At 42.4% G+C, this 25,773-nt stretch overlaps 3 protein-coding genes across 4 annotated transcripts; 1 reads left to right on the plus strand and 2 right to left on the minus strand.

Annotated features, from left to right (window-relative positions):
• Positions 1-21: 21 nt before the first annotated feature.
• Positions 22-9,709, minus strand: larp7 (La ribonucleoprotein 7, transcriptional regulator). The gene is made up of 13 exons (XM_020491578.2): positions 9,319-9,709; positions 8,795-9,022; positions 7,883-7,983; positions 7,696-7,779; positions 7,441-7,605; positions 7,237-7,342; positions 6,712-7,074; positions 6,405-6,543; positions 6,015-6,169; positions 5,661-5,776; positions 5,387-5,546; positions 763-854; positions 22-579 (listed from the first exon to the last, which is right to left on the minus strand). Exons 2-13 carry the CDS (start codon positions 9,003-9,005, stop codon positions 502-504), a joined length of 1,770 nt encoding a protein of 589 aa, XP_020347167.1. The 5' UTR covers positions 9,006-9,022; positions 9,319-9,709; the 3' UTR covers positions 22-501.
• A 909-nt stretch (positions 9,710-10,618) lies between these two features.
• On the plus strand, positions 10,619-21,967 carry LOC109896503 (uncharacterized). Its single transcript, XM_020490761.2, has 15 exons — positions 10,619-10,769; positions 11,552-11,659; positions 12,013-12,049; positions 12,161-12,338; positions 12,437-12,473; positions 12,613-13,013; positions 13,293-16,290; positions 16,395-16,496; positions 16,850-16,886; positions 16,998-17,175; positions 17,274-17,310; positions 17,450-17,964; positions 18,245-21,242; positions 21,441-21,531; positions 21,761-21,967. Exons 1-15 carry the CDS (start codon positions 10,767-10,769, stop codon positions 21,922-21,924), a joined length of 7,884 nt encoding a protein of 2,627 aa, XP_020346350.2. The 5' UTR covers positions 10,619-10,766; the 3' UTR covers positions 21,925-21,967.
• Positions 21,968-22,135: 168 nt separating this feature from the next.
• Positions 22,136-25,709, minus strand: gltpd2a (glycolipid transfer protein domain containing 2a). 2 transcript variants are annotated; one of them, XM_020491581.2, is made up of 5 exons: positions 25,336-25,709; positions 25,164-25,234; positions 24,142-24,359; positions 23,646-24,001; positions 22,136-23,429 (listed from the first exon to the last, which is right to left on the minus strand). In XM_020491581.2, the coding sequence occupies exons 1-5, from the start codon at positions 25,418-25,420 to the stop codon at positions 23,386-23,388; spliced, it is 774 nt and encodes a 257-aa protein (XP_020347170.1). In that variant the 5' UTR covers positions 25,421-25,709; the 3' UTR covers positions 22,136-23,385. The 2 variants fall into 2 exon arrangements, with proteins under 2 accessions (XP_020347170.1, XP_020347169.1); XM_020491580.2 differs by having other exon boundaries at positions 23,633-24,001; positions 25,336-25,705.
• Positions 25,710-25,773: the final 64 nt, after the last annotated feature.

A 25,773-nucleotide genomic window follows, 5' to 3' on the forward strand; every position in this document is an offset into this window, starting at 1 on the left:
ATTAGAAAATAGGTACATTACTTCAAAAAGAAAAGTTTATCGGTGCCATGACAAATTACAGAAAACAGATCTTGGGCGAAGCTCTGAGCAAGTTTTGAAATCCTATGTACAGCATATATACATTCATATTTCATAACTGAAATCTGGACAGCTCTCACCTACAACACAATAAAAGAAGACTAGTGAGCGAACCTATTCGCAATTTAAATAATGCAGCTGCTTTCTGCTTGTAGAACATACATAACCTTCCAGTTAGTGGAACTGAAACTACATTGGACAGAATGGCTGTTTAAAAAATAAACAACGTTACCATGAATTATTAAAATTCTATTTTAAAACCATGGCTTCTCTGCTTGTACCACTCATGAACAGTAAAACAAAAACATCAAACTATTTAGGAATGACAAAATGGCCGACATTTCAATAAACTCTTAGGGAAGAAAAGGATTCAGAAAATGATTCAGAAAATAAAGGACGCACAGTAGAACTTGACAGTCTTGATCAGTCTTCCATGAAGCGGATGTGCTTAGTGGCCTCCTTGGCCCGGGCTATGATGATTTTCTCGGCTTTGGAAATGAGCTGGGGCAGAAACAGAGATGAAAGGGAGACATTGCTCTGTTAAAATCAATTTTAACGCCTAGAATAATATGAGTCAACAACATGCTCATTCAAAAATGGTTTTCCTCAAAAGAAAAAGGTTGGGTGCTGCTAGAGATACTTGTAAATAATCCATAAAAAAATGTAAATAGGACGGAACTCTACCTTCTCTGTGCCCCGTTTCTTGTCTCTGGGCCGGTTCAACTTAGCTTGGCGGTCCACCAGGATCTTCTGCCAGTACCTTTGTTCATGGTCGCCTACAAGTACAAATTAATGAAGAAATTAGCAATTGTCCATTTCAATGTAACCACCAGCCCTTCCACTGGAACGCAGCAGCACATGAAAACACACCCGAACATCTCTTTCCAAAGTGCAACAAATAATTCAGCTACATTCTTCTCTTAATAAGCAAATGAAGCCAAAACAGTCAGACATATTTTGGTTAAGATGTCCTTCATGGATATGCTTTCTTGATCCTCAAATTAAGATGCAGTAAGGGGACTCGAAAAACGTCATATAATAATAATATATAATAATTAATTACTGTATGAAATAATATAATAATAAAATGCCATTTAGCAAATGCTTTTATCCAAAGGGACTTAGTCATGTGTGCATTTTACGTATTGGTGGTCCCGGGAATCAAACCCACTATCCTGGCATTGCAAGAGCCATGCTCTACCAACTGAGAGACAGGGGACCAGCAATTGTTAATTAACAGATATTACAGTGCATTTGGAAAGTATTCAGACCCCTTGACTTCTTCCATATTTTGTTACATTACAGCCTTATTCTAAAATGTATTAAAATGTTTTTCTCCCCTCAAAATCTAAACATAATATACCATACCAGGCTTTTAGAAATGTTTGCAAATGTATAAGAAAGAAAAAAAAAATAAAAATCACATTTACCTAAGTATTCAGACCCTTTGCTCAGTACTTTGTTGAAGCACCCTTGGCAGCAACTACAGCCTTGAGTCTTCTTGGGTATGACGCTACAAGCTTGGCACACCTGTATTTGGAGAGTTTCTCCCATTCTTCTTCTCCCAGATCCTCTCAAGCTGTCAGGTTGGATGGAGAGTGTCGCTGGACTAGAGGTCGACCGATTAATTGGAATGGTCCATTCCGATTAATTAGGGCCCATTTCAAGTTTTCATAACAATTTGTATTTTTGGAAAACGATCATGGCCGATTACATTGCACTCCACGAGGAGACTGCGTGGCAGGCTGACTACCTGTTATGCGAGTGCAGCAAGGAGCCAAGGTAAGGTGCTAGCTAGCATTAAACGTATCTTATAAAAAACAATCAATCTTAACATAATCACTAGTTAACAACACATGGTTGATGATATTACTAGTTTATCTAGCTTGTCCTGCGTTGCATATAATCGATGCGGTGCCTGTTCATTTATCATTGAATCATAGCCTACTTCGCCAAACGGGTGATTCAACAAGCGCATTCGCGAAAAAAGCAGTCGTTGCACCAATGTGTACCAAACCATAAACATCAACACCTTTCTTAAAATCAATACACAAGTAAATATTTTTAAACCTGCATATTTTGTTAATATTGCCTGCTAACATGAATTTCTTTTAACTAGAGAAATTGTGTCACTTCTCTTGCGTTCTGTGCAACAGAGTCAGGGGATATATGCAGCAGTTTGGGTCGCCTGGCTCGTTGCGAACAGTGTGAAGACGATTTCTTCCTAACAAAGACAGCCAACTTCGCCAAACGGGGGATGATTTAACAAAAGCGCATTTGCAAAAAAAGCACAATCGTTGCAAGAATGTACCTAACCATAAACATCAATGCCTTTCTTAAAATGTATATATTTTTAAACCTGCATATTTAGTTAAAAGAAATTCATGTTAGCAGGCAATATTCAACTAGGAAAATTGTGTCCCTTCTCTTCCATTCATTGCACGCAGAGTCAGGGTATATGCAGCAGTTTGGGCCACCTGGCTCGTTGCGAACTAATTTGCCATAATTTTACATAATTATGGCATAACATTGAAGGTTGTGCAATGTAACAGGAATATTTAGACTTCTGGATGCCACCCGTTAGATAGAATACGGAACGGTTCCGTATTTCACTTTGTTTTCGAAATTATAGTTTCCGGATTTGACCATATTAATGACCTACGGCTCGTATTTCTGTGTGTTATTATATTATAATTAAGTCTATGATTTGATAGAGCAGTCTGACTGAGCGGTGGTAGGTAGCAGCAGGCTCGTAAGCATTCATTCAAACAGCACTTTACTGAGTTTGCCAGCAGCTCTTGGCAATGCTTCAAGCATTGCTCTGTTAATGACTTCAAGACTATCAACTCCCGAGATTAGGCTGGTAATACTAAAGTACCTATTAGAACATCCAATAGCCAAAGGTCTATGAAATACAAATGGTATAGAGAAATAGTCCTATAATAACTACAACCTAAACCTTCTTACCTGGGAATATTGAAGACTCATGTTAAAAAGGAACCACCAGCTTTCATATGTTCTCATGTTCTGAGCAAGGAACTGAAATGTTAGCTTTTTTACATGGCACATATTGCACTTTTACTTTCTTCTCCAACAAGTATCTAAGTATCTGACTGAGCGGTGGAAGGCAGAAGCAGGCGCGTAAACATTCATTCAAACAGCACTTTCTTGCGCTTTGCCAGCAGCTCTTTGTTGTGCGTCAAACATTGCGGTGTTTGACTTCAAACCTATCAACTCCCGAGATGAGGTTGGTGTGACCGAAGTGAAATGGCTGGCTAGTTAGCGCGCGCTAATAGCGTTTCAAACTTCAATTACTCTGAGCCTTGGAGTAGTTGTTCCCCTTGCTCTGCATGGGTAACGCTGCTTCGATGTGGTGGCTGTTGTCGTTGTGTTGCTGGTTTGAGCCCAGGGAGGAGCGAGGAGAGGGACGGAAGCTATACTGTTACACTGGCAATACTAAAGTGCCTATAAGAACATCCAATAGTCTCTAAGGTTAATGAAATACAAATGGTATAGAGGGAAATAGTCCTATAATAACTACAACCTAAAACTTCTTAGCTGGGAATATTGAAGACTCATGTTAAAAGGAACCACCAGCTTTCATATGTTCTGAGCAAGGAACTGAAACGTTAGCTTTTTTACATGGTACATATTGCACTTTTACTTTCTTCTCCAACACTTTGTTTTTACATTATTTAAAACAAATTGAACATGTTTCATTATTTATTTGAGACTAAATTGATTTTATTGATGTATTATATTAAGATAAAAGTGTGTTCATTGTTCATTCAGTATTGTTATATTTGTCATTATTACATATATATACACACACACACACACACACACACACACAGAGGTCGACCGTAGAGATACCAATACCAATTTATTGGAGGTCCTCCAATAAATTGGTATTGGTATCGAAAAATCATAATCGGTCGACCTCTACGCTGGACAGCTATTTTCAGGTCTCTCCAGAGAGGTTTGATCGTGTTTAAGTCCGGGCTCTGGCTGGACCACTCGTGGAAATTCAGAGACTTGTCCCGAAGCCACTCCTGCGTTGTCATGGCTGTATGCTTTGGGTCATTGTCCTGTTAGAATGTAAACCTTCTCCCCAGTCTGAGGTCCTGGGTGCTCTGGAGCAGGTTTTCATCAAGGATCACTCTGTACTTTGCTCCGTTCATCTTTGCCTCGATCCTGACTTGTCTTCCAGTCCCTGCCGCTGAAAAACATCACCACAGCAGGATGCTGCCACCACCACGTTTCACCGTAGGGATGGTGCCAGATTTCCTCCAGACTTGGTGCTTGGCATTTAGGCCAAAGAGTTCGATCTTGGTTTCTCATGGTCTGAGAGTCCTTTAGGTGGTGCCTTTTGGCAAACTCCAAGCGGGCTGTCATGTGCCTTTAACTGAGGAGTGGCTTCCGTCTGGCCACTCTACCAAAAAGGCCTGAGTGCTGCAGAGACGGAAGGTTGGAAGGTTAACCTTCTGGAGGAACTCTGGAGCTCTGTCAGAGTGACCATTGGTTTCTTAAATTTCCCGATTGCTCAGTTTGGCTGAGTCTTGGTGGTTCCAAACTTCTTCCATTTAAGAATGATGGAGGCCACTGTGTTTGGGGACCTTCAATGCTGCAAACATTTCCCCAGATCTGTGGCTCGACACAATGCTCTCTCGGAGCTCTGCTTCGACCTCGAAGGCTTGGTTTTGCTCCGACATGCACTGTGAACTGTAGGACCTTATATAGACAGGTGTATGCCTTTCCAAATCATGTCCAATGAATTGAATTTACCACAGGTAGACTCCAATCAAGTTGTAGAAACATCTCAAGGATGATCAATGGAAACAGGAGGCACCTGAGCTCAATTTCAAGTCTAATAACAAAGGGTCTGAATTAATATGCAAATAAGCTGTTTTTTATTTTTAATACATTTGTCATTATGGTGTATTGTGTGTAGATTGATGAGTAAATCAATTTTAGAATAAGGCTGTAATGTAATAAAATGTGGAAAAAGTCAAGGGGTCTGAATACTTTCCGAATGCACTGTATATAGCCATTGCCTCTTTTCAGATGTAGTAAATAGTTTATGGCCCCGTTTGAACTCTCCCAAATACATCCATCCCTTCTCCCATCCTTGAAAGAAATCACTAATCTAATATGATTTGATCGGCGTGAGCAAGGCTACCTCTGTGTTGCTGTCACTAGTCATGTCAGCGCTTGCCTCAAAGAAGGGAGGAAGAAAGGTTGCAAATAAAGATTATTTGAACAGGGCCCTTGGTGAACTATAGTGGTAGTAGTGGGAGAGTCAGCCTACCAGAAAGGATCTCCAGCTGCCAGCTGTGTTTGTGCTGCAGCTCGGTGCGAGCGTCAATGATGGCCTTGGCCTCTGCTGGAGTCTTGAAGCGGACGTGACCCTCGGCGTCCCCCTCTAGGGTGTCCACATACACCACTGGGGACACCTCAGAGAGAGCGTCCTAGATACACACAAACTTGGAGTTAGAAGAACACATGGCTCTAATAATTTGTATGTGAAACAATGAATGCATAATAAACATGGTAAAAGAAGAGCGTTAAAAGCTCATCTCTACCTTGATGACTTTTCTGCCAGGTAAGGGTGTGGTGTGGGTGATCCTGACGATGCAGCCACTCTCAAACTGAGGGCCAAGGGGGCTCTCCTTTTCACCTGCTTTCATACTCTCCTCAGCTTAGGAAAAAAAAATGGTGAAGAAGACATAATATTGTGTGTGGAAATGGTCAACTGTATGGGAACCGGTTTCAAATGATTTTCAGCATTTATTCTGATGTAATATGTGGACAGCAAACTAACATGTGACTCAGTATCAATATGTGGGAGATTTATATGAGAGTACTAGGGGATTTAAACATGCAGAAGTTGTACTACTGACAGATAGGTAAGTAGTGGATAAATATTAGGCACTAACGAGATGTCTGTTTCTGTTGGAGACTGGTGTCCATCTCCATTTTCTCTCCTGCTCCTGCCCCCTTGTGGTGGAACTTGGTCAGGCATGCCTTCAGAGCTCCCATGCTCCTCTTCTGCAGGGTCAGATACTCCACCTTCAACTTCAGCCAGTCTTTCCTTCCATCCAGACAGCAAAAGAGAGAGAAGGAGGAAGAGAAAGAAGAGAACGAGAGAGAGCAAGCTCTCGATTTGAATAACAATATCTTGTCTAACACTGGGGTATTGGATTGTTCAATAAAGATGCTATGGTTTAGACCAATTTAATTAGGGATTTATTTAGATTAAATCAATGCCATTGGTCTGATTGACTCAGAGCAGGCTATTAGTCATAAAGATGCATGAAGGTTCTTACTTGGAGAGAACCCGGAGAGGAATGACCTCTTCACCAATCTTCGCCCTCTCCTTGTGCTTCTTCTTCCTCTTCCTCTTAGCTTTTAGCAGGGAGTCGTCCATCTTCTCCTCCTCTTCCTCCTCAACCTTGACAGGCAAATCTGAAGACACCAGATTACTATTAGGCATTATTTGTCTCTGCTGACCAGTAGACCATCTTTTGGACTGGATTTAGTCAAAACTGCCCACATGTACTTTCTTGTACCCAAAACCAGTGATTTTATCTGTTCACAAGCAATGTGTAGGTTCAATACAATGAAGATCCTTACCTTTCCCATCACACTCCTTCACCTTGTCTTCCTCCTTCACCTTGCCCTCCTCCCCCTCGCTCATCCTTCTCAGCTTAGCGGGCATGTCTCCCTGGACGTCACTCTCTGAGCTTTCCCCTGCCTGGGACCGCCGTCTCTTCTTCTCTAGCCTTTTGGCCGGGGCCTTATCTGTGCCCCCCTCAGGTGCTACAACCTCTGCACCCTCGGCCGTGCATTTCCTCTTCCTGTCAGAGGGCTTAGACTCAGATTCTATTTCTTGTTCTTTGGCCCCGCCCACTGTTGTCTCAGCCTGTGACGGGGTGTCCTCTTTGGTGCTGCCCCGGGACTTCTTCTTCTTCCTCCTTTTCTTTTCCTCTTCCTCGTCTGCAAAAAACAGACACAGTAGTTTAACAGATGGTAAAGGGCTTTAACTTGACACTTAAATGTTGGCACTTAACTAAAAAGCTTCCAAAATATGCATTTGTTGTAATTGTGTGTAGTCACTCTGGAGTTAACCAGCAATGCTTTATTCTTCCCAATACCCACCTAGTGTGGTGTTCAGGGTGGGTGGATCGGGGATAGGCTTCCTGTTCTTGGTCTTAGGGAAGATGCCAGGTTTCCTGGGGGCGTCCTCTGGAGGGTTGTTCAGCATCTGGACGAGGAGAACATGGTTAGTTCTCTACCTTATTACTAGGTAGGACACATTCATTTGATCACAAAAGTCATTACAGAGGAATCTTTATATCTCACCTCTATGGCTTTCTGTGCTTCCTCTTCCGTCTCAAACTCAATGAAGGCGAACCCTTTGGAGTGGCCCGTGGTTTTGTATCTCGGTACACTGACGTAAACCACATTTCCACATTTGGTAAACACTCGTTCTAGCCAGTCGTGTGTTACTTTCTTGGGCAGAAGCTCCTGGGGGAAAAATATATTTATTTAATATAGCGTTTTTTATTCAAAGGACCACATCATGACTTGACAAACATGAACAAAACTGGTATTTACCACATAGACTGTTCGGTTGTCTACATCTTTCGGATCCTCTCCAATTGGACGCTGCCGTCGCACTTTAGTTCCCTCTAGGTTGACCTGAAAGACCAAAACAGATCACAGTGAACACCATACGTCTAAGATTTCAATACAAAATTCCAACCAGCAACTGAAAAACAGATTATGTACAGTAATACTTGACCTCAACTACAGATGAATTTTTCAGTGCCCTTGCAATCAATTTGCAATCAGTTGTCAGATTTTTCATTCGGTTGAAGGATGTCAAAACAGATATATCAACATCTGTAGAAAATAAAACCACTGTTAGTTGACAGGGACATAATTCCAAAGGAGCAGTACAGGACAAGTGAGAATAGGATGATTGTTGTACGTTATCCCTTAATCTCCATCACAAATCTGGGCCAAAATTCTACCCTGACCACAAGATAGACTAAACACTTATTGTTGGTGTTTTCAGCTATGTTAGCGTGGTCCCGGATCTGACACTGACTCAACTCCAGCCACTTTAATAATGGGAATTGATGGGAAATGATATAAATATATCACTAGCCACTTTAAACAATGCTACCTTATTTAATGTTACTTACCCTACATTATTCATCTCATATGCATACGTATATACTGTACTCTATATCATCGACTGCATCCTTATGTAATACATGTATCACTAGCCACTTTAACTATGCCACTTTGTTTACATACTCATCTCATATGTATATACTGTACTCGATATCATCTACTGTATCTTGCCTATGCTGCTCTGTACCATCACTCATTCATATATCCTTATGTACATATTCTTTATCCCCTTACACTGTGTATAAGACAGTAGTTTTGGAATTGTTAGTTAGATTACTTGTTGGTTATTACTGCATTGTCGGAACTAGAAGCACAAGCATTTCGCTACACTCGCATTAACATCTGCTAACCATGTGTATGTGACAAATAAAATTTGATCTGTTTGTGCCGTCTTGCCATTTGTCAACTCAATGACCGTAGGAGTTGGCAAGACAGCACAAACAGATCTGGGATCAGGCAACAGCTACGTAGGATGGGACAATGACGCCAAATGCTGCCCATTACAACTACTTACATCCATCTCGTGACTCCTCAATGAGTCGTCTTAGAAACCTGTCCTTGTGAAGGTTGACATCCCCAAACCAGAAGTCCACCTGCTTCTTCACGTCTGCAAGCAGCTGTTTCACACGGGACCTCTTCTTCTTCTCATTCTCTTTGTTCTTTCCACCTGGGTTCATGGTAGATGATAGGGCACCACCTACGACTCTTTCCTCTGTGTCTACCATTATGTGTTTAACTACACCTGTGAATGATCATATCGCATGATATATCGCATACTCAAGGCTGAGTAACATTGCCAATACCTTCAGTGCATTCATTCATCATTAGTTATCTAGTGTTTTGAATTCTACAAGTGAGAACACGGAGTCTACGTTATGTAGCTAATGTGCATGCTTATATGTATTTAGCTCATTCGAACTAAGTTAGCTAACAACCTAATTAAACGTTAACTTCCTAGCGACTTACGCAGTCTAACAAATAACAGTATGGCTGTTTCAAAAGATTTTAGAAGGTAGCAAATCAAACAGAAGACATTACCTTATTATCTGCGGCAATAAGTAATCATTTAGCTAGCTATATTTTAGAATTCAGAGCTACTGGCGTGTATGTTTCGTTTTCCAGTGAGGTCCTCGCACAGTTGAGAAATAGTCGCTCAACCTTTCTTGACGAATAATTAATTAGTTAACACACTATAATTTAGCAAATTAGTATACCCAAATTACAAATGTGATTATACATATCAGAGGAAATGCGTTAAACACAGGTAATAGTACCAAAAGCTAAATTAGATGGTCTGTATTTCTCTAAAAAGGCTTTCCTTTGGAAACCTATTTTGTCTCTTCTTGATGACGTTTCCTCCACGGGAATACGAAAAAAGGAGCGAAATACAAAAATACGTGTTCGAGAGGATCAAAACCATAATGTGTCATGGGTAAATTGTGACTGACTGACGGATCTACAAATAACAATGAGATGTATTGAGGATGCAAGGTTCTTTGTATTGTAGATCAGTCATTCGGAAATCGCCTGCACTTTCGGCTGCAATGTAGAACAAGCCTACAGACACATCGTTATGTCATGTACAACTAAACATAATCAAAACCTTCTATTTTGCTACCATTTAGATTAGAACCTTGGAGACAGTGTCATGAGCCCGTGTCGTTGTTTTCCCCTAGTTTGCCTTAAAGCTAAAATCCTTCATTCGTTTTTCAGCTATACAGCACTGCTGCCCAGCCACTTTTTCTATAGGCCTATTACGAAGGGATGAGGTTGGCTCTATGGTGAACAAACCATGTTATGGATTTAGAATATTTTTTAGACATGTGTGAATGCTTATGGCAAAACTGTTTTATTTTAAAATCTTAGCATTTATTTTGCCTCATGAAAAGATTGATAACGCCACAAAGACATACACACGCCCATCTCTCTGTTACGTCATGTACAACCATTGTGTAGCCTATCATTATTAATTGACATCCCACCACAGAAACATTTTCATCAATTCAGCACAGAGATGGATGAAGAAACAGTAAGTTCCTTATGTCGCTTATTGAAAGCTATGGCTATATTTCTAAATATTTCTTACTTTGCCTAATGCAAAATATAGTCAAAACCTTGTGTTTTGCTACCATCCAGATCAGAACGGACAGATAGTGCTATCGCCCGTGTCATTTCCCCCCATAGTTTGCCTTAAAGCTACAATCTTTACTTCGTGTTTTCACCCAAACTCCAGCCCGCCACTTTTTGTTATAGGCCTATTACTGAAGGATGGGGTTGCACGAGAGACGACCGCTGTCCACTGCACTTTGGTGCTGAACGCGAGATCGCGGTATTCCGATTCAGTCGCTGTCAATTACAATTATTCTGAAACTGAATCTCCAATCGCGTCTGTTTTCGTGTTGTTTGCGTAGTCCTACTTTCACACCACCGTTTTTTTTTTGCTGACAGCTGTAACAAAGTCGACACACGGTTTGTCGACGTAAAGAATGGTGAGTAATAGCATACATCTTTTTTGAAATCAACCAAGTTGAACTTCTATTGGGTTGACTTGCAGGTGATGTTGACTTGCATGTGATGAAGGAAATATATCACATAGGCCTAGCTGTTATATTGTCGCGTAGGTCTAACTGTGTGGATGGAACCAGTTATTATGCCTTGTCAGAGGGCTTGGGATAAATGCGGAAGACACATTTCATTTGAATGCAATTCATTTGCGCAACTGACTAGGTATCCCCTTTCCTTCCATATAGGCCTTATCATTACTGCAACCGAGATATTTATTTTTATCATATTAGGCTATTTTTAATGGTTGCATTCAAATTCCTGTGCAGGGCCACCCGTTGTACACTATGCCATCATTATGACGTCAATAAGGTCAACACCATAGAATTAGGAATTAGAACCTTGGAATTAGAATGCTTTTATTTAATAGGATTTGTAATGGTCAACACCTCTTTGAGTACTTTGGCTGCAGTTCAGGCGGACCCTTCTCTGCTGTGTCCTTGGTGCAGACTGTGCTTAGATGGCATAGCATATAACTAGAACACATTTCTGCACTTTTTGGTTTCGTTTTACAAATTAATTCAAAGTCAGACAAAAAGGAGGTAGGTCTATTTTGGCAGCTTTGTGTTACGTCTTATTAACACAACTTTTCACAATGTCTACAGATAAAAAGCTTCATGGGTTAAAACACTTTTAATGACTTTCATTTTGAGGATAACTGCAATAGGCTAGTTATGATGATTATAACAACAACACTTGATTACAACAGGACTTGGAAGATAGTCACCAGGAGAAAGGGATGGAAGAGGAGGTGGAGGTGGAGGCAGAGAAACCAGACACTCAACTAAAGGAAGAGAAGAAGGTCATGTCTGGCAAGGTAAGATTGGTCCTCTTATCATTTTTTTTACATTTTTTTGCTAGGTTTTAACCTATCCTGTTTCATTTTACAAACTTGATTCAATGTCAGATGAAAAGGAGGCAGTCTTACAACAGCTTCACAGCTTTTCAACAAAAAGTTTACAGAATCTCTACATATAAAAAAAACTCACTTTCATTTTGATAAACACTGTATAGGATAGAAAGAATGAGAGGAAGGTGTGATTGGTCCTCTGGCCACTTGGGTTATTTTCTAGGTTTGAATCTATCTTGCTGTCAATTGGCTAAATAATGGACTGCTTTAACTTGATGTTACAAATAATAATGTGTGATTTGAAAACTGTATTCTTGAAGGCCCCCAAAAAATCTGCAGACCAAGGCACTGAAGAAGGTTAGAGATTTTTCTATATTAAACTATTTATTTTCCTAGTACATGTACTGTTTTGTTCCTTTTGTTGTGCAGATTCATTATTTTAAAAACTAATTTATTTTTGTCCTTTAGGTTCCTCAGTGGCATTCTGTTCACCCCGAGCTCACTATCCAGATAAATACCGAAACAGAGCGGCCGTAATTCAACTCTTACATGAGGAATTACGCAAGAGTCAACTTTACCCCTCAGAAATGGAAGAGGACGTCTGCTTCCCAATCCTCATCAATTTCATGAGGAATCTCACTGATAGGTATGCTCAAAATCTTTAAATAGCATCCATTCTTTATACCACAACCCTATCTGGACCACTACAAAACAACTGAACATGTTAACTTGTGTCTTTATCAGGCAGTGGGAGGTGATTCAGGAGGGCATGAGAAATCCTGTAAGTTTATCTGTCAACATTTGATGTGTGATTATTTGATAGAAAGTTGGACATGAAGTTTATCATATTGACTAACTAAGCACTTGACAACACAGCCCCTCAAGAATAAATATTATGCTCTTTTTTTGTATTAAAACAGACAACCAAAGTACAACTTGCCAAAATGTGTAGGAAGATAGCGAAAACAGTTTCCCACATTGCGGTAGAGATCCTCATCCCGACCCTTGCACAAATATTAGAGCTTGATTCCGCTGGAGAAGCTAGTTCCTCTCCCTCGCTGACTGGATCAGAGTGCGCCAACATTGCAAGCATCCAGGAACATGTGGTGAAATTGAATGAAGATGGTCTACCTAAGAGGCCTGGCAGTGGAAGGTCCCTGTGCAGTCAATGGGTCAGGAGTCCCTACCCCTCATCCACTGAATTTGAACAGAGTCTGGAATTGATCCGCGGACACAGTTACCACAACAGAGAATTGAGGACGAGCGACAGTGGCAGACATTATTACAGCTCCCACACACCCACTCCACGTTCTTCCACAAGGTATGTTCACCGACCACACTTCAACTGTGTGCCTGATCTTAGCACCGTGTACACACTGAATTCAAACCAACTTTTTCACACATTACACAGCATATGACACTTCTAAGAATGAAAAGCTAATGAACGACTGTTTTTATGGTAAAATAAGAAGGCAGACACCACATCTTTAGAGAACTAAATATTATAATTATTGGGATTTAGGTGAATTTAAGGTATTGATTTTCAGAGATCAATATGTAAACATTAGCCAAGACTGATAAATTCTTGTTTGTTTTGAAGTTCCCAGACGTCGTTGCAGAGGGCACATCGAGTAGACATTCGACTGACAGATCCTCTGAATGCCCTCTTTGGGATCACAGAGGCCACAATTCTCCAAACGCTGGGTGATCAATCCTGCTCTTCTGGCTCACCTGGATTGACCAGATCTGTGGTCAGAGATGTCGTGAGTCAGGTGAACTCTGACATCTCACTGATCATCTCCTGTTCCAGCTCAGGTAAATCAAGACCAGTGTTGTGTGACACTGGCAGGCGATATGCCATGCAGGCCGCCCAGAAGCTGGTGTCTGTTATCTGTGCCAAGTTGCGGAGGTTTGGAATCACTGGACAGGCTGCGCCTCAAGCCAAAACCAATCCATCTAAGGAGAATGTGGACATTGAGGCTTCTCTTGCACCATTGACAGGAGAGGTCATGGCTGTTATGGTCAACTCCAGAGAATGCCAGGGAGGAGAGCAAGGAACAATGGATGTGCTTCGAGAAATAACACACAAAGTAAATGTTTTGGCTTCAAGGGATAGTGTTGGTCTTCTGGAAGACTCCCTAGCAGAGGAAAAAAATCTGAAAGAGACTGTATCCTCTGGCAGCTTGGTGAGTCCAAACATCCTCATACTTTCACCTTCTGAGAAAAAGCTTGGATCTCCTGTAATGACAACCATTGAGAAATTCTCCAGTGGTGAATTGAAGTCAGAAGCCACTAACGCTATTAGCGAAGTGCTCATTAGGTCTAGCAGAAGTCTATCTGCAGAAATGTCTGCTTGCACACCTGAGCATTCATGTAATCTGGCCAGTGAAAGGAATCTGCCAGCTATGCCAGAACTTTTAACAACTACAATTAATGTAGGTTCTGAAGCCTCTGAAATTATGGATTCCTTTCTGAGCGATATGACATGTATCGCACAATCAGATTTCACAAAAATGAAAGCTCTACCCGCGGCCCTTAACCTTTCTAAAAGATTGCAGAATACGCTGAGGGGATTTTACTCTCGACTTTTGGCCCCTAACAGCTCAGAACGAGACAAAGAGGAGAATCTAGAGCAAGCTAAAAACATTTCTGCTCCTACTTTGATCCAAAAGTCATTTGGATCCAACAAGAGTGAGCGTATACTTCCAGGGGTCATATCACCAGGAGAAGTGGCTCTTCATAGACATCAGAGCGAAAGCTCCAGACCTATGGCTCTTAGCCCTCAGATCATTCAGCTTCACCTCGACTCTACCACTAAGGAGGTTGTGAGCACAATTGTGTCATGTTACAAGCCAGAAGTTCCTGAGGAAGAATTGACATATTCACATGAAAAGATGTCATCGGATACATCCCTTTTGGCTACTGAGTTTGTGGACCATGTCATAGCTTGGTTAAAGGTAATCTCTGCCGCAAGTTCTGCAACTTCTTCATCAGAGAGTTTGTGCGTTTCTCCAAATGCATTCATTTGCGAACTCTCCAGTGAAACGTTTCAGACACAGGCTGTGAAACGAGTGAAACAAGTCCTAATTGAATCTGTCAGGTGCTTTTCCAACTCAGGAAGTTCCAGCATATCAGAGTCCCACACTAGTCGGGTCAGTCAATCAGATGTTGGCATTCAACAGGATTCCTCCTCAACTTCCTTTATGAGCATGGACTCATCCTCTTTTGGTGTTGTTGCAGCCGTTGTGAAAGACATGAAGAGCCTGTTGCAGACAACCGAATCAACTGATAGTCTACAGCCAACTGATTCTGCCCTTCTACATGGTACCACAAGTTATTCTGAGACATCAAGCAAGAGCTGGCAAAGTGGTGTTGCCATTTCTGACTTTAAACTTTGGTCTACAGCACAGACTATTTATAGGCACCTGCGGAACAACCTGAGAGAGGTTTTCATCCGGCATCATCAACCAGATGTAAAAACCACAGATGCTATCATAACGCAAGCCAAAAAAAGCAGCAGTCAAATCTTGCTTGCCATCCAAGAGGAAATGACCAGATCGGAGGAATTGATGACCTCACAGGAGCTGGTGCAACTCCATGGCATTGTGGGAATGATGCTGGAGGGTGTGGAGACAGTTTGCAGTGAGGATGATACAGAGCAAGAGTGGCAAGAGCTTCAAAGGCCTTCAACTTCTTTATCTACTGCTTCAAAAGGATCAATGTCTCAGAGATTGAACAATACTCACACTCTCCCAGGAACTCCAATGTCAACTGAGTTACTGGACAGTAGCTTCCCTGTCATTAGAAGCACATGTATTGATGCAAGAGATGATATTGCATCTGGGGCCTCATTGAGTGACCTAGGAAAAACCCTGAATGGTGCGGTGAGCTTCATCATTGAACATCTTGATCCTGAAGTGATGCAGCAGATCACTTCTCCAGACTCTGATCTAACATCACTAGAAGAACTTATCTCAAAGGAGAAGATTCACTCATTGTGCCATGACCTTGTTGCTCAACTTGAGAGCCTCATTCAGGAGCAGAACAGCATCCCACTAATCAAATCGGTGGCAGTCGCTAAGTGTGTCTCTGACACAGTTTTGCTTAACCTAGCAAGGAGGGAAAACCAAGTGGGGAAACCCTTCTCCTCCAAACTCATCTACATGTTCGCTGAGGAGTTAGTGAAGCAATTGCTGCTTCCTTTGATCTTGCCTCCTTCATTGTGGGGCTTGGATCAGGAAGCCTCCCTTTACGATGTTCCGTCGAGCACATCTAGTCACCGCAGCTCAAGCTCCACTACTTCTCTAGTGACTGTACTTGATGGTAGTAGCTCTCTGGTGTCTGCTAGTTCTTCGCAGGTTTACGATGACACAGTGAATCTGTTCACAAGCGCGATCTGTCACCAAGTGATGGACAACATTTCTGGAGCCTCTAGTCACACAGTGGAGGACAACATCCATGACAGAGAGGCATCCATCATTGCTACTGGGTCTGTGGAGCAGGCCCAGAGTGATTCCAGTTCTCCTCGGGCTGTGAAACAAGGCAAATGGAGGTTCAGATTCCTCCCAAAGTTTTCCAAGTTCAGACTCAACCTCAAGGTAAACCAGAAATGGGTCTAAGTGAAATGTTATTATTGAGTTTTGCTGTAATTTCTTTACAGGCTAGTTATGATGATTATAACAACAACACTTGATTACAACAGGACTTGGAAGATAGCCACCAGGAGAAAGGGATGGAAGAGGAGGTGGAGGCAGAGAAACCAGACGCTCAACTAAAGGAAGAGAAGAAGGTCATGTCTGGCAAGGTAAGATTGGTCCTCTTATCATTTTTTTTACATTTTTTTGCTAGGTTTTAACCTATCCTGTTTCATTTTACAAACTTGATTCAATGTCAGATGAAAAGGAGGCAGTCTTACAACAGCTTCACAGCTTTTCAACAAAAAGTTTACAGAATCTCTACATATAAAAAAAACTCACTTTCATTTTGATAAACACTGTATAGGATAGAAAGAATGAGAGGAAGGTGTGATTGGTCCTCTGGCCACTTGGGTTATTTTCTAGGTTTGAATCTATCTTGCTGTCAATTGGCTAAATAATGGACTGCTTTAACTTGATGTTACAAATAATAATGTGTGATTTGAAAACTGTATTCTTGAAGGCCCCCAAAAAATCTGCAGACCAAGGCACTGAAGAAGGTTAGAGATTTTTCTATATTCAACTATTTATTTTCCTAGTACATGTACTGTTTTGTTCCTTTTGTTGTGCAGATTCATTATTTTAAAAACTAATTTATTTTTGTCCTTTAGGTTCCTCAGTGGCATTCTGTTCACCCCGAGCTCACTATCCAGATAAATACCGAAACAGAGCGGCCGTAATTCAACTCTTACATGAGGAATTACGCAAGAGTCAACTTTACCCCTCAGGAATGGAAGAGGACGTCTGCTTCCCAATCCTCATCAATTTCATGAGGAATCTCACTGATAGGTATGCTCAAAATCTTTAAATAGCATCCATTCTTTATACCACAACCCTATCTGGACCACTACAAAACAACTGAACATGTTAACTTGTGTCTTTATCAGGCAGTGGGAGGTGATTCAGGAGGGCATGAGAAATCCTGTAAGTTTATCTGTCAACATTTGATGTGTGATTATTTGATAGAAAGTTGGACATGAAGTTTATCATATTGACTAACTAAGCACTTGACAACACAGCCCCTCAAGAATAAATATTATGCTCTTTTTTTGTATTGAAACAGACAACCAAAGTACAACTTGCCAAAATGTGTAGGAAGATAGCGAAAACAGTTTCCCACATTGCGGTAGAGATCCTCATCCCGACCCTTGCACAAATATTAGAGCTTGATTCCGCTGGAGAAGCTAGTTCCTCTCCCTCGCTGACTGGATCAGAGTGCGCCAACATTGCAAGCATCCAGGAATATGTGGTGAAATTGAATGAAGATGGTCTACCTCAGAGGCCTGGCAGTGGAAGGTCCCTGTGCAGTCAATGGGCCAGGACTCCCTCCCCCTCAGCCACTGATTTTGAGCAGTCACACATGGTGACATTTGATGACAAAGATCTATCCACAAGGCCCAGCAGTGGAAGGTGTCTGTACAGTCAATGGGTCAAGAGTCCCTACCCCTCATCCACTGAATTTGAACAGAGGCTGGAATTGATCCGCGGACACAGTTACCAAAACAGAGAATTGAGGACGAGCGACAGTGGCAGACATTATTACAGCTCCCACACACCCACTCCACGTTCTTCCACAAGGTATGTTCACCGACCACACTTCAACTGTGTGCCTGATCTTAGCACCGTGTACACACTGAATTCAAACCAACTTTTTCACACATTACACAGCATATGACACTTCTAAGAATGAAAAGCTAATGAACGACTGTTTTTATGGTAAAATAAGAAGGCAGACACCACATCTTTAGAGAACTAAATATTATAATTATTGGGATTTAGGTGAATTTGTAGAGTTATTTTTAGAGATCAATATGTAAACATTAGCCAAGACTGATAAATTCTTGTGTTTGTTTTGAAGTTCCCAGACGTCGTTGCAGAGGGCACATCGAGTAGACGTTCGACTGACAGATCCTCTGAATGCCCTCTTTGGGATCACAGAGGCCACAATTCTCCAAACGCTGGGTGATCAATCCTGCTCTTCTGGCTCACCTGGATTGACCAGATCTGTGGTCAAAGATGTCGTGAGTCAGGTGAACTCTGACATCTCACTGATCATCTCCTGTTCCAGCTCAGGTAAATCAAGACCAGTGTTGTGTGACACTGGCAGGCGATATGCCATGCAGGCCGCCCAGAAGCTGGTGTCTGTTATCTGTGCCAAGTTGCGGAGGTTTGGAATCACTGGACAGGCTGCGCCTCAAGCCAAAACCAATCCATCTAAGGAGAATGTGGACATTGAGGCTTCTCTTGCACCATTGACAGGAGAGGTCATGGCTGTTATGGTCAACTCCAGAGAATGCCAGAGAGGAGAGCAAGGAACAATGGATGTGCTTCGAGAATTAACACACAAAGTAAATGTTTTGGCTTCAAGGGATAGTGTTGGTCTTCTGGAAGACTCCCTAGCAGAGGAAAAAAATCTGAAAGATACTGTATCCTCTGGCAGCTTGGTGAGTCCAAACATCCTCATACTTTCACCTTCTGAGAAAAAGCTTGGATCTCCTGTAATGACAACCATTGAGAAATTCTCCAGTGGTGAATTGAAGTCAGAAGCCACTAACGCTATTAGCGAAGTGCTCATTAGGTCTAGCAGAAGTCTATCTGCAGAAATGTCTGCTTGCACACCTGAGCATTCATGTAATTTGGCCAGTGAAAGGAATCTGCCAGCTATGCCAGAACTTTTAACAACTACAATTAATGTAGGTTCTGAAGCCTCTGAAATTATGGATTCCTTTCTGAGCGATATGACATGTATCGCACAATCAGATTTCACAAAAATGAAAGCTCTACCCGTGGCCCTTAACCTTTCTAAAAGGTTGCAGAATACGCTGAGGGGATTTTACTCTCGACTTTTGGCCCCTAACAGCTCAGAACGAGACAAAGAGGAGAATCTAGAGCAAGCTAAAAACATTTCTGCTCCTACTTTGATCCAAAAGTCATTTGGATCCAACAAGAGTGAGCGTATACTTCCAGGGGTCATATCACCAGGAGAAGTGGCTCTTCATAGACATCAGAGCGAAAGCTCCAGACCTATGGCTCTTAGCCCTCAGATCATTCAGCTTCACCTCGACTCTACCACTAAGGAGGTTGTGAGCACAATTGTGTCATGTTACATGCCAGAAGTTCCTGAGGAAGAATTGACATATTCACATGAAAAGATGTCATCGGATACATCCCTTTTGGCTACTGAGTTTGTGGACCATGTCATAGCTTGGTTAAAGGTAATCTCTGCCGCAAGTTCTGCAACTTCTTCATCAGAGAGTTTGTGCGTTTCTCCAAATGCATTCATTTGCGAACTCTCCAGTGAAACGTTTCAGACACAGGCTGTGAAACGAGTGAAACAAGTCCTAATTGAATCTGTCAGGTGCTTTTCCAACTCAGGAAGTTCCAGCATATCAGAGTCCCACACTAGTCGGGTCAGTCAATCAGATGTTGGCATTCAACAGGATTCCTCCTCAACTTCCTTTATGAGCATGGACTCATCCTCTTTTGGTGTTGTTGCAGCCGTTGTGAAAGACATGAAGAGCCTGTTGCAGACAACCGAATCAACTGATAGTCTACAGCCAACTGATTCTGCCCTTCTACATGGTACCACAAGTTATTCTGAGACATCAAGCAAGAGCTGGCAAAGTGGTGTTGCCATTTCTGACTTTAAACTTTGGTCTACAGCACAGACTATTTATAGGCACCTGCGGAACAACCTGAGAGAGGTTTTCATCCGGCATCATCAACCAGATGTAAAAACCACAGATGCTATCATAACGCAAGCCAAAAAAAGCAGCAGTCAAATCTTGCTTGCCATCCAAGAGGAAATGACCAGATCGGAGGAATTGATGACCTCACAGGAGCTGGTGCAACTCCATGGCATTGTGGGAATGATGCTGGAGGGTGTGGAGACAGTTTGCAGTGAGGATGATACAGAGCAAGAGTGGCAAGAGCTTCAAAGGCCTTCAACTTCTTTATCTACTGCTTCAAAAGGCTCAAGGTCTCAGAGATTGAACAATACTCACACTCTCCCAGGAACTCCAATGTCAACTGAGTTACTGGACAGTAGCTTCCCTGTCATTAGAAGCACATGTATTGATGCAAGAGATGATATTGCATCCGGGGCCTCATTGAGTGACCTAGGAAAAACCCTGAATGGTGCGGTGAGCTTCATCATTGAACATCTTGATCCTGAAGTGATGCAGCAGATCACTTCTCCAGACTCTGATCTAACATCACTAGAAGAACTTATCTCAAAGGAGAAGATTCACTCATTGTGCCATGACCTTGTTGCTCAACTTGAGAGCCTCATTCAGGAGCAGAACAGCATCCCACTAATCAAATCGGTGGCAGTCGCTAAGTGTGTCTCTGACACAGTTTTGCTTAACCTAGCAAGGAGGGAAAACCAAGTGGGGAAACCCTTCTCCTCCAAACTCATCTACATGTTCGCTGAGGAGTTAGTGAAGCAATTGCTGCTTCCTTTGATCTTGCCTCCTTCATTGTGGGGCTTGGATCAGGAAGCCTCCCTTTACGATGTTCCGTCGAGCACATCTAGTCACCGCAGCTCAAGCTCCACTACTTCTCTAGTGACTGTACTTGATGGTAGTAGCTCTCTGGTGTCTGCTAGTTCTTCGCAGGTTTACGATGACACAGTGAATCTGTTCACAAGCGCGATCTGTCACCAAGTGATGGACAACATTTCTGGAGCCTCGAGTCACACAGTGGAGGACAACATCCATGACAGAGAGGCATCCATCATTGCTACTGGGTCTGTGGAGCAGGCCCAGAGTGATTCCAGTTCTCCTCGGGCTGTGAAACAAGGCAAATGGAGGTTCAGATTCCTCCCAAAGTTTTCCAAGTTCAGACTCAACCTCAAGGTAAACCAGAAATGGGTCTAAGTGAAATGTTATTATTGAGTTTTGCTGTAATTTTTTTGGTGTTTATTACTTGCTGTTGGGTGTCTTACTACACAATATGAAAACCTCTCAATGGCATTACTTTATACTTGTTGCTGTTGTATAAATTGTTGTTTTAAGAATTACATTCAGTAAGACATTTTATTTTGAAACAATAAGTGCCTGAGGCGGCGCAACAAAAAGCAGGTACAGCCCTCAGAGGAAGCCCAGGACCAGATTAAGGTTCCCCGGGAAGAGGACCATTGCATATGTAAGTCTAACGGCGAATTATTATTTTATCACAGTTTTTTATATAAACTCTGATAATATATATATATATATATATATATATATATATATATAAATATATATAAACTGCATAATATTTCACAGTCCCACAACATTAGCAACATGAAAGGATGAGCACACAATCATTTTAAAACCAAGTTCATGTAGGTTTGTTGACTAAAATTCATGCCAACTTTCCCTTCGGTCTCTAGTACCCAACACAGTGCCAAAGGCTGTCATGGCTCCACTTCAAGAGAGTTGTCTCTCCACTTCTCAACCCAAGGAGAAGAAACACAAACCCTCCATCTTTGTCAGGATGTTCTTGGCCATCAACAAATGCTTTTGGAACACCTTAAAATGTCAATCTAACAAATAACAACACCTAATTAATAAAATAAAGATTTACTGCATTCAATTAATTTCCTTGTTATCTTTTCATGTTGTTTTTCACAAAAAAGACACTGTAAAATTAAATGTAACTCACTTGGTTAAATGTATTTCAAAACAGAGTATTCATGCTGCTTTGTGATTGCCACTAGAGCATTAGGAGGCTCTGAATGTGAAAGAAGTAGTTCACTAATCAGATGCTCAACAAACACGCTGTTTATTTATCAGTTTGCATTTGCTTCAGCATTGTCAATATTGAGTGAACACTGTAAATAAGGGCACAGTAAACTACTTACTTCATTTGATTGAAAAACTATTGGTATAATATGGACCGAGGGGACCTGTAACATCAAGCATGTGAGAGATCTAGGATAAATACACATAGAATATACAGCAACATATGCACTGTAGCCTACATAACAAATGGCTACCTCTGAAAAAGAGTACACGATTACAAAGGGAAAGAACGGGTTAAGAAATTATTCTGAAAACAATGTATGGCCTATCACATGCTGCCTTCAGAGATAAAGTCTCACCGGAGTTACAGATTCATTTTCAACATCATAGGATTTGGGGAAAATAACTTTGAATTCTAGAAATAACTGAATCTGTGAAAGTCAATCCTCTGCTATTCAAAGAAAAGGAAAACCTCACAGAATAGTGAGGCACGGTAAACCATAACCTCAAATTCTATCTAGACTACAGAGAGCTCAGTCTGTGAGAGTCAATCCTCTGGGAGTCACAGAAGAAGGAAATAAACAACTCACTGAATAGTAGGGTAAAGCATCACTGACATAGGACTCTAGTCTAACTCACATAACTCAGCTGTGGTCTTAAAGCAATGAAGCCAGAACCCAAGATAGAGGGGCTGCGTGAATCTGGTCTGGACACTGTGGAGGAGGGTCATTGTGTCAGAGACACTGTAGAAGGACAGAGTGCCCGCCTGGTGATCCAGGTACTTAATTCTACTTCTGTGATTTACAGCAGTAGACACACACACACAGAAGAACAACTACAGACATGTGAATAAATAACATGTTTATTCACTCCTTTCACTGACACAAAGCAAGTATTCCACGGGCTATTCCAAGGGCTTTTCTACATATACAGTTGTTAACAGGCTTATACGGTAGGCCTAACTAACTGAGTTGCTGTGTGTTTCTAGTCTTTCTATCACGTGTCTTTATAGTCTGTGCAGGCTATGTGTGCTGGCATACCTGTCTGTCTGTCTGCCTGTCTGCCTGTCTGTGTCTGTCTGTGTCTTTCTATGGCAGCTCTATCATGTTGTGTTCTTCCAGTATGCTCTGTGTGCGTGTGTATACCTCTCTCATAACGTCTACAACAATGTTGAGCACCGGCCCAACCTCCTCCTCTTTTCTCACACAAACTATATCCAGGAACACTCTTCTGTCTGGCAGAGCTACAAACACCAGCTCAGCCGCACTGCGGATCAACCAGGGGTGATGGGGGGCCAGGGCCACGGTGTACGCATCCCTAGGGAACAGGGGCAAGGTTAGGGTTAGTGTGTGTGTGCATGAGTGAGAGAGCAGGCGTCTGTGCCCACGATACTGGCAAGCTGGCATGGCCATCAGGCTATGGGTAGTGTGAGACTTGGTCTTCAATCATTTAGTGAAATTGTGAAGTAACCTTTTGAGTGTGTGTGTGCAAGTGTGTGTATGTTTCCTGTCTAAAGATACCTGCAGAGCTCACCAGGGGTGCGGTAAACCCCCTGTGCGTCCGGTCCCTCCCCCAGGCCCTGCAGTAGCAGCAGGATCCAGAGCAGCGAACGGTGGAGCCGCAGCAGATTTCTGCAGCCGGAGCGCGTCCGCACACTGAAGTTCACCAAGCCCCTTTGCAGCTCCGACTCCACCATGGAACGCACTGAACTGTAGGCCGCTGGGCCTTGTAGTCCTGATGTGCGAGTTTGTAGTCCAGAGTGTCCTTCTACTGGACTTCGTTTCTCAAGGGCCTCTTTCTCCTGCTGGGCCAGCTCTCTGATGACAGCGATCTTATCTTTGACCTTCTGAGAGAAAAAACTGACCAGAGGTCCGAGAGATTCCATAAACCTAGAGAGAGAGCGAGAGAGAGGAGTGGGGAATCAATGTAGAGCCCTTCACCTAACAACTCCTTACTGTATCATTTATGGCAAGTTTAAAAGGTGTTCCCCTTATAAACACTCTCACACACAGACACACACACACCGTACTTGATGAGTTCGTCCCAGCTGTAGAGGTAGTGCTCCAGCAGAACATCATCAGAGTGCGTAGCCATGGAAGAGGTCAGGTGGGACATGAGACGCCACACCTGGAATTGTTGACCTTGACACACCTGGAGAGGGGGCACATAACCCAACACTACACCCCTCTCACCCGGCTGTCCCCCACTCTGCACCCCTCCTGGATGAGGAATAACAGGGCTCTCCAGCTGGAACAGGAGAGAGAGGGAGAGAGGCGGAGAAGATGAAGTATCATATCTACACTACATGACCAAAAGTATGTGGACACCCTTTCAAATTAGTCAATTCAGCTATTTCAGGCACACCTGTTGCTGACAGGTGTATAAACAGCACACAGCCATGCAATTTCCATAGACAAACACTGACAGTAAAGCTGCCCTGGTAAACTGTAAGTGATGTTATTGTGAAGTGGAAACTTTCAGGAGCAACAACGGCACAGCCGTGAAGTGGTAGGCCACAAAAGCTCACAGAACGGGACAGCGGAGTGCTGAAAAATTGTCTGTCCTCAGTTGCAACACTCACTCCCACGTTCTAAACTGCCTCTGGAAGCAACGTCAGCACAAGAACTGTTTCGTTGGGAGCGTAATGAAATGGGTTTCCATGGCCGAGCAGCCGCACACACGCCTACGATCACCATTGGAATGCCGACTGCAAGCCAGGCCTAATCGCCCAACATCAGTACTCGACCTCACTAATGCTCTTATGGCTGAATGGAAGCAAGTCCCAGAAGCAATGTTCCAACATCTAGTGGAAATCCTTCCCAGAAGAGTGGAGGCTGTTATAGCAGAAAAGGGGGACCAACTCCACATTAATGCCCATGATTTTGGAATGAGATGTTCAACGAGCAAATCATTTTGGCCACGTAGTGTATGTCCCATTTATCTTTATTATATATTACAATCTATCACTTGGTTTCACACTACAATGTAAATTATAGAACAACTAACTGTTAAGACATTTCCCTACAGGCTAAAGTGTGTGTGTGTACTCACTGTTGGAAGGTAGAAATTGAAACTCAGACAGGGGTGCCAGGAGGTCTCACAATCACGCATTGCAATCTGAGCTGAGAACGAGAGAAACACGTGTACAGTTTGTCACAATATACACACACAGCCACACAGAGAACAGTATCAGCTAAATCCTATGGTTAAAGTGGAAACTCACGGAGCCAGAAAGAACTGAGGAAGAGCAGCAGAGCCATGATGGAGGCTGGCAGCAGGTAGCGTTGCAGTCGCCCATTAATGCCCATCTTGTCTACACAAACAGGTACTGTCCTGAACACAGACACACTCAGTAGACCACCCCTCACATACTGGTAGGTAACCTCGTCCCCAGGCTATTCGCGACAGAGAGATCCGGCTGGGGAATACAACTAACTAGTAGTAAACGGCTGTCCACCCTAGCTGTATTTCTCTATATCTTATCTCTCTATCTTCTTGTCCCTTTGCAGCTTACACTATTTCTTAGTTTTGTTTTCCTTTCCCTCTCTTTCTAAATGCATTACAGTAAAGAAACACTTCCTCTTTAAGCCACACCTTCTGGAACACTCTGTACTTGACCTTTAACCTGTGGCTCTTATCTCAACCACTGTTTCATCAGCCC

Source organism: Oncorhynchus kisutch, linkage group LG9 (genome assembly GCF_002021735.2).
Source record: "Oncorhynchus kisutch isolate 150728-3 linkage group LG9, Okis_V2, whole genome shotgun sequence".
In the NCBI taxonomy this organism is placed as follows: Eukaryota; Metazoa; Chordata; class Actinopteri; order Salmoniformes; family Salmonidae; genus Oncorhynchus; species Oncorhynchus kisutch.

Coding starts and splice junctions, on each gene's coding strand:
- LOC109896503 (XM_020490761.2), top strand. Junction 12,339..12,436: donor ATGAGGAATCTCACTGATAG/GTATGCTCAAAA, acceptor TGTCTTTATCAG/GCAGTGGGAGGTGATTCAGG. Junction 16,887..16,997: donor AGACCAAGGCACTGAAGAAG/GTTAGAGATTTT, acceptor TTTGTCCTTTAG/GTTCCTCAGTGGCATTCTGT.
- larp7 (XM_020491578.2), bottom strand. CDS start 9,005: ATGGTAGACACAGAGGAAAGAGTCGTAGGTGGTGCCCTATCATCTACC. Junction 7,780..7,882: donor AAAATTCATCTGTAGTTGAG/GTCAAGTATTAC, acceptor TTGGTCTTTCAG/GTCAACCTAGAGGGAACTAA. Junction 7,075..7,236: donor CACCCTGAACACCACACTAG/GTGGGTATTGGG, acceptor TGTTTTTTGCAG/ACGAGGAAGAGGAAAAGAAA.
- gltpd2a (XM_020491580.2), bottom strand. CDS start 25,420: ATGGGCATTAATGGGCGACTGCAACGCTACCTGCTGCCAGCCTCCATC. Junction 24,360..25,163: donor TCAATTTCTACCTTCCAACA/GTGAGTACACAC, acceptor CTCCTGTTCCAG/CTGGAGAGCCCTGTTATTCC. Junction 24,002..24,141: donor AGCTGGGACGAACTCATCAA/GTACGGTGTGTG, acceptor CTCTCTCTCTAG/GTTTATGGAATCTCTCGGAC.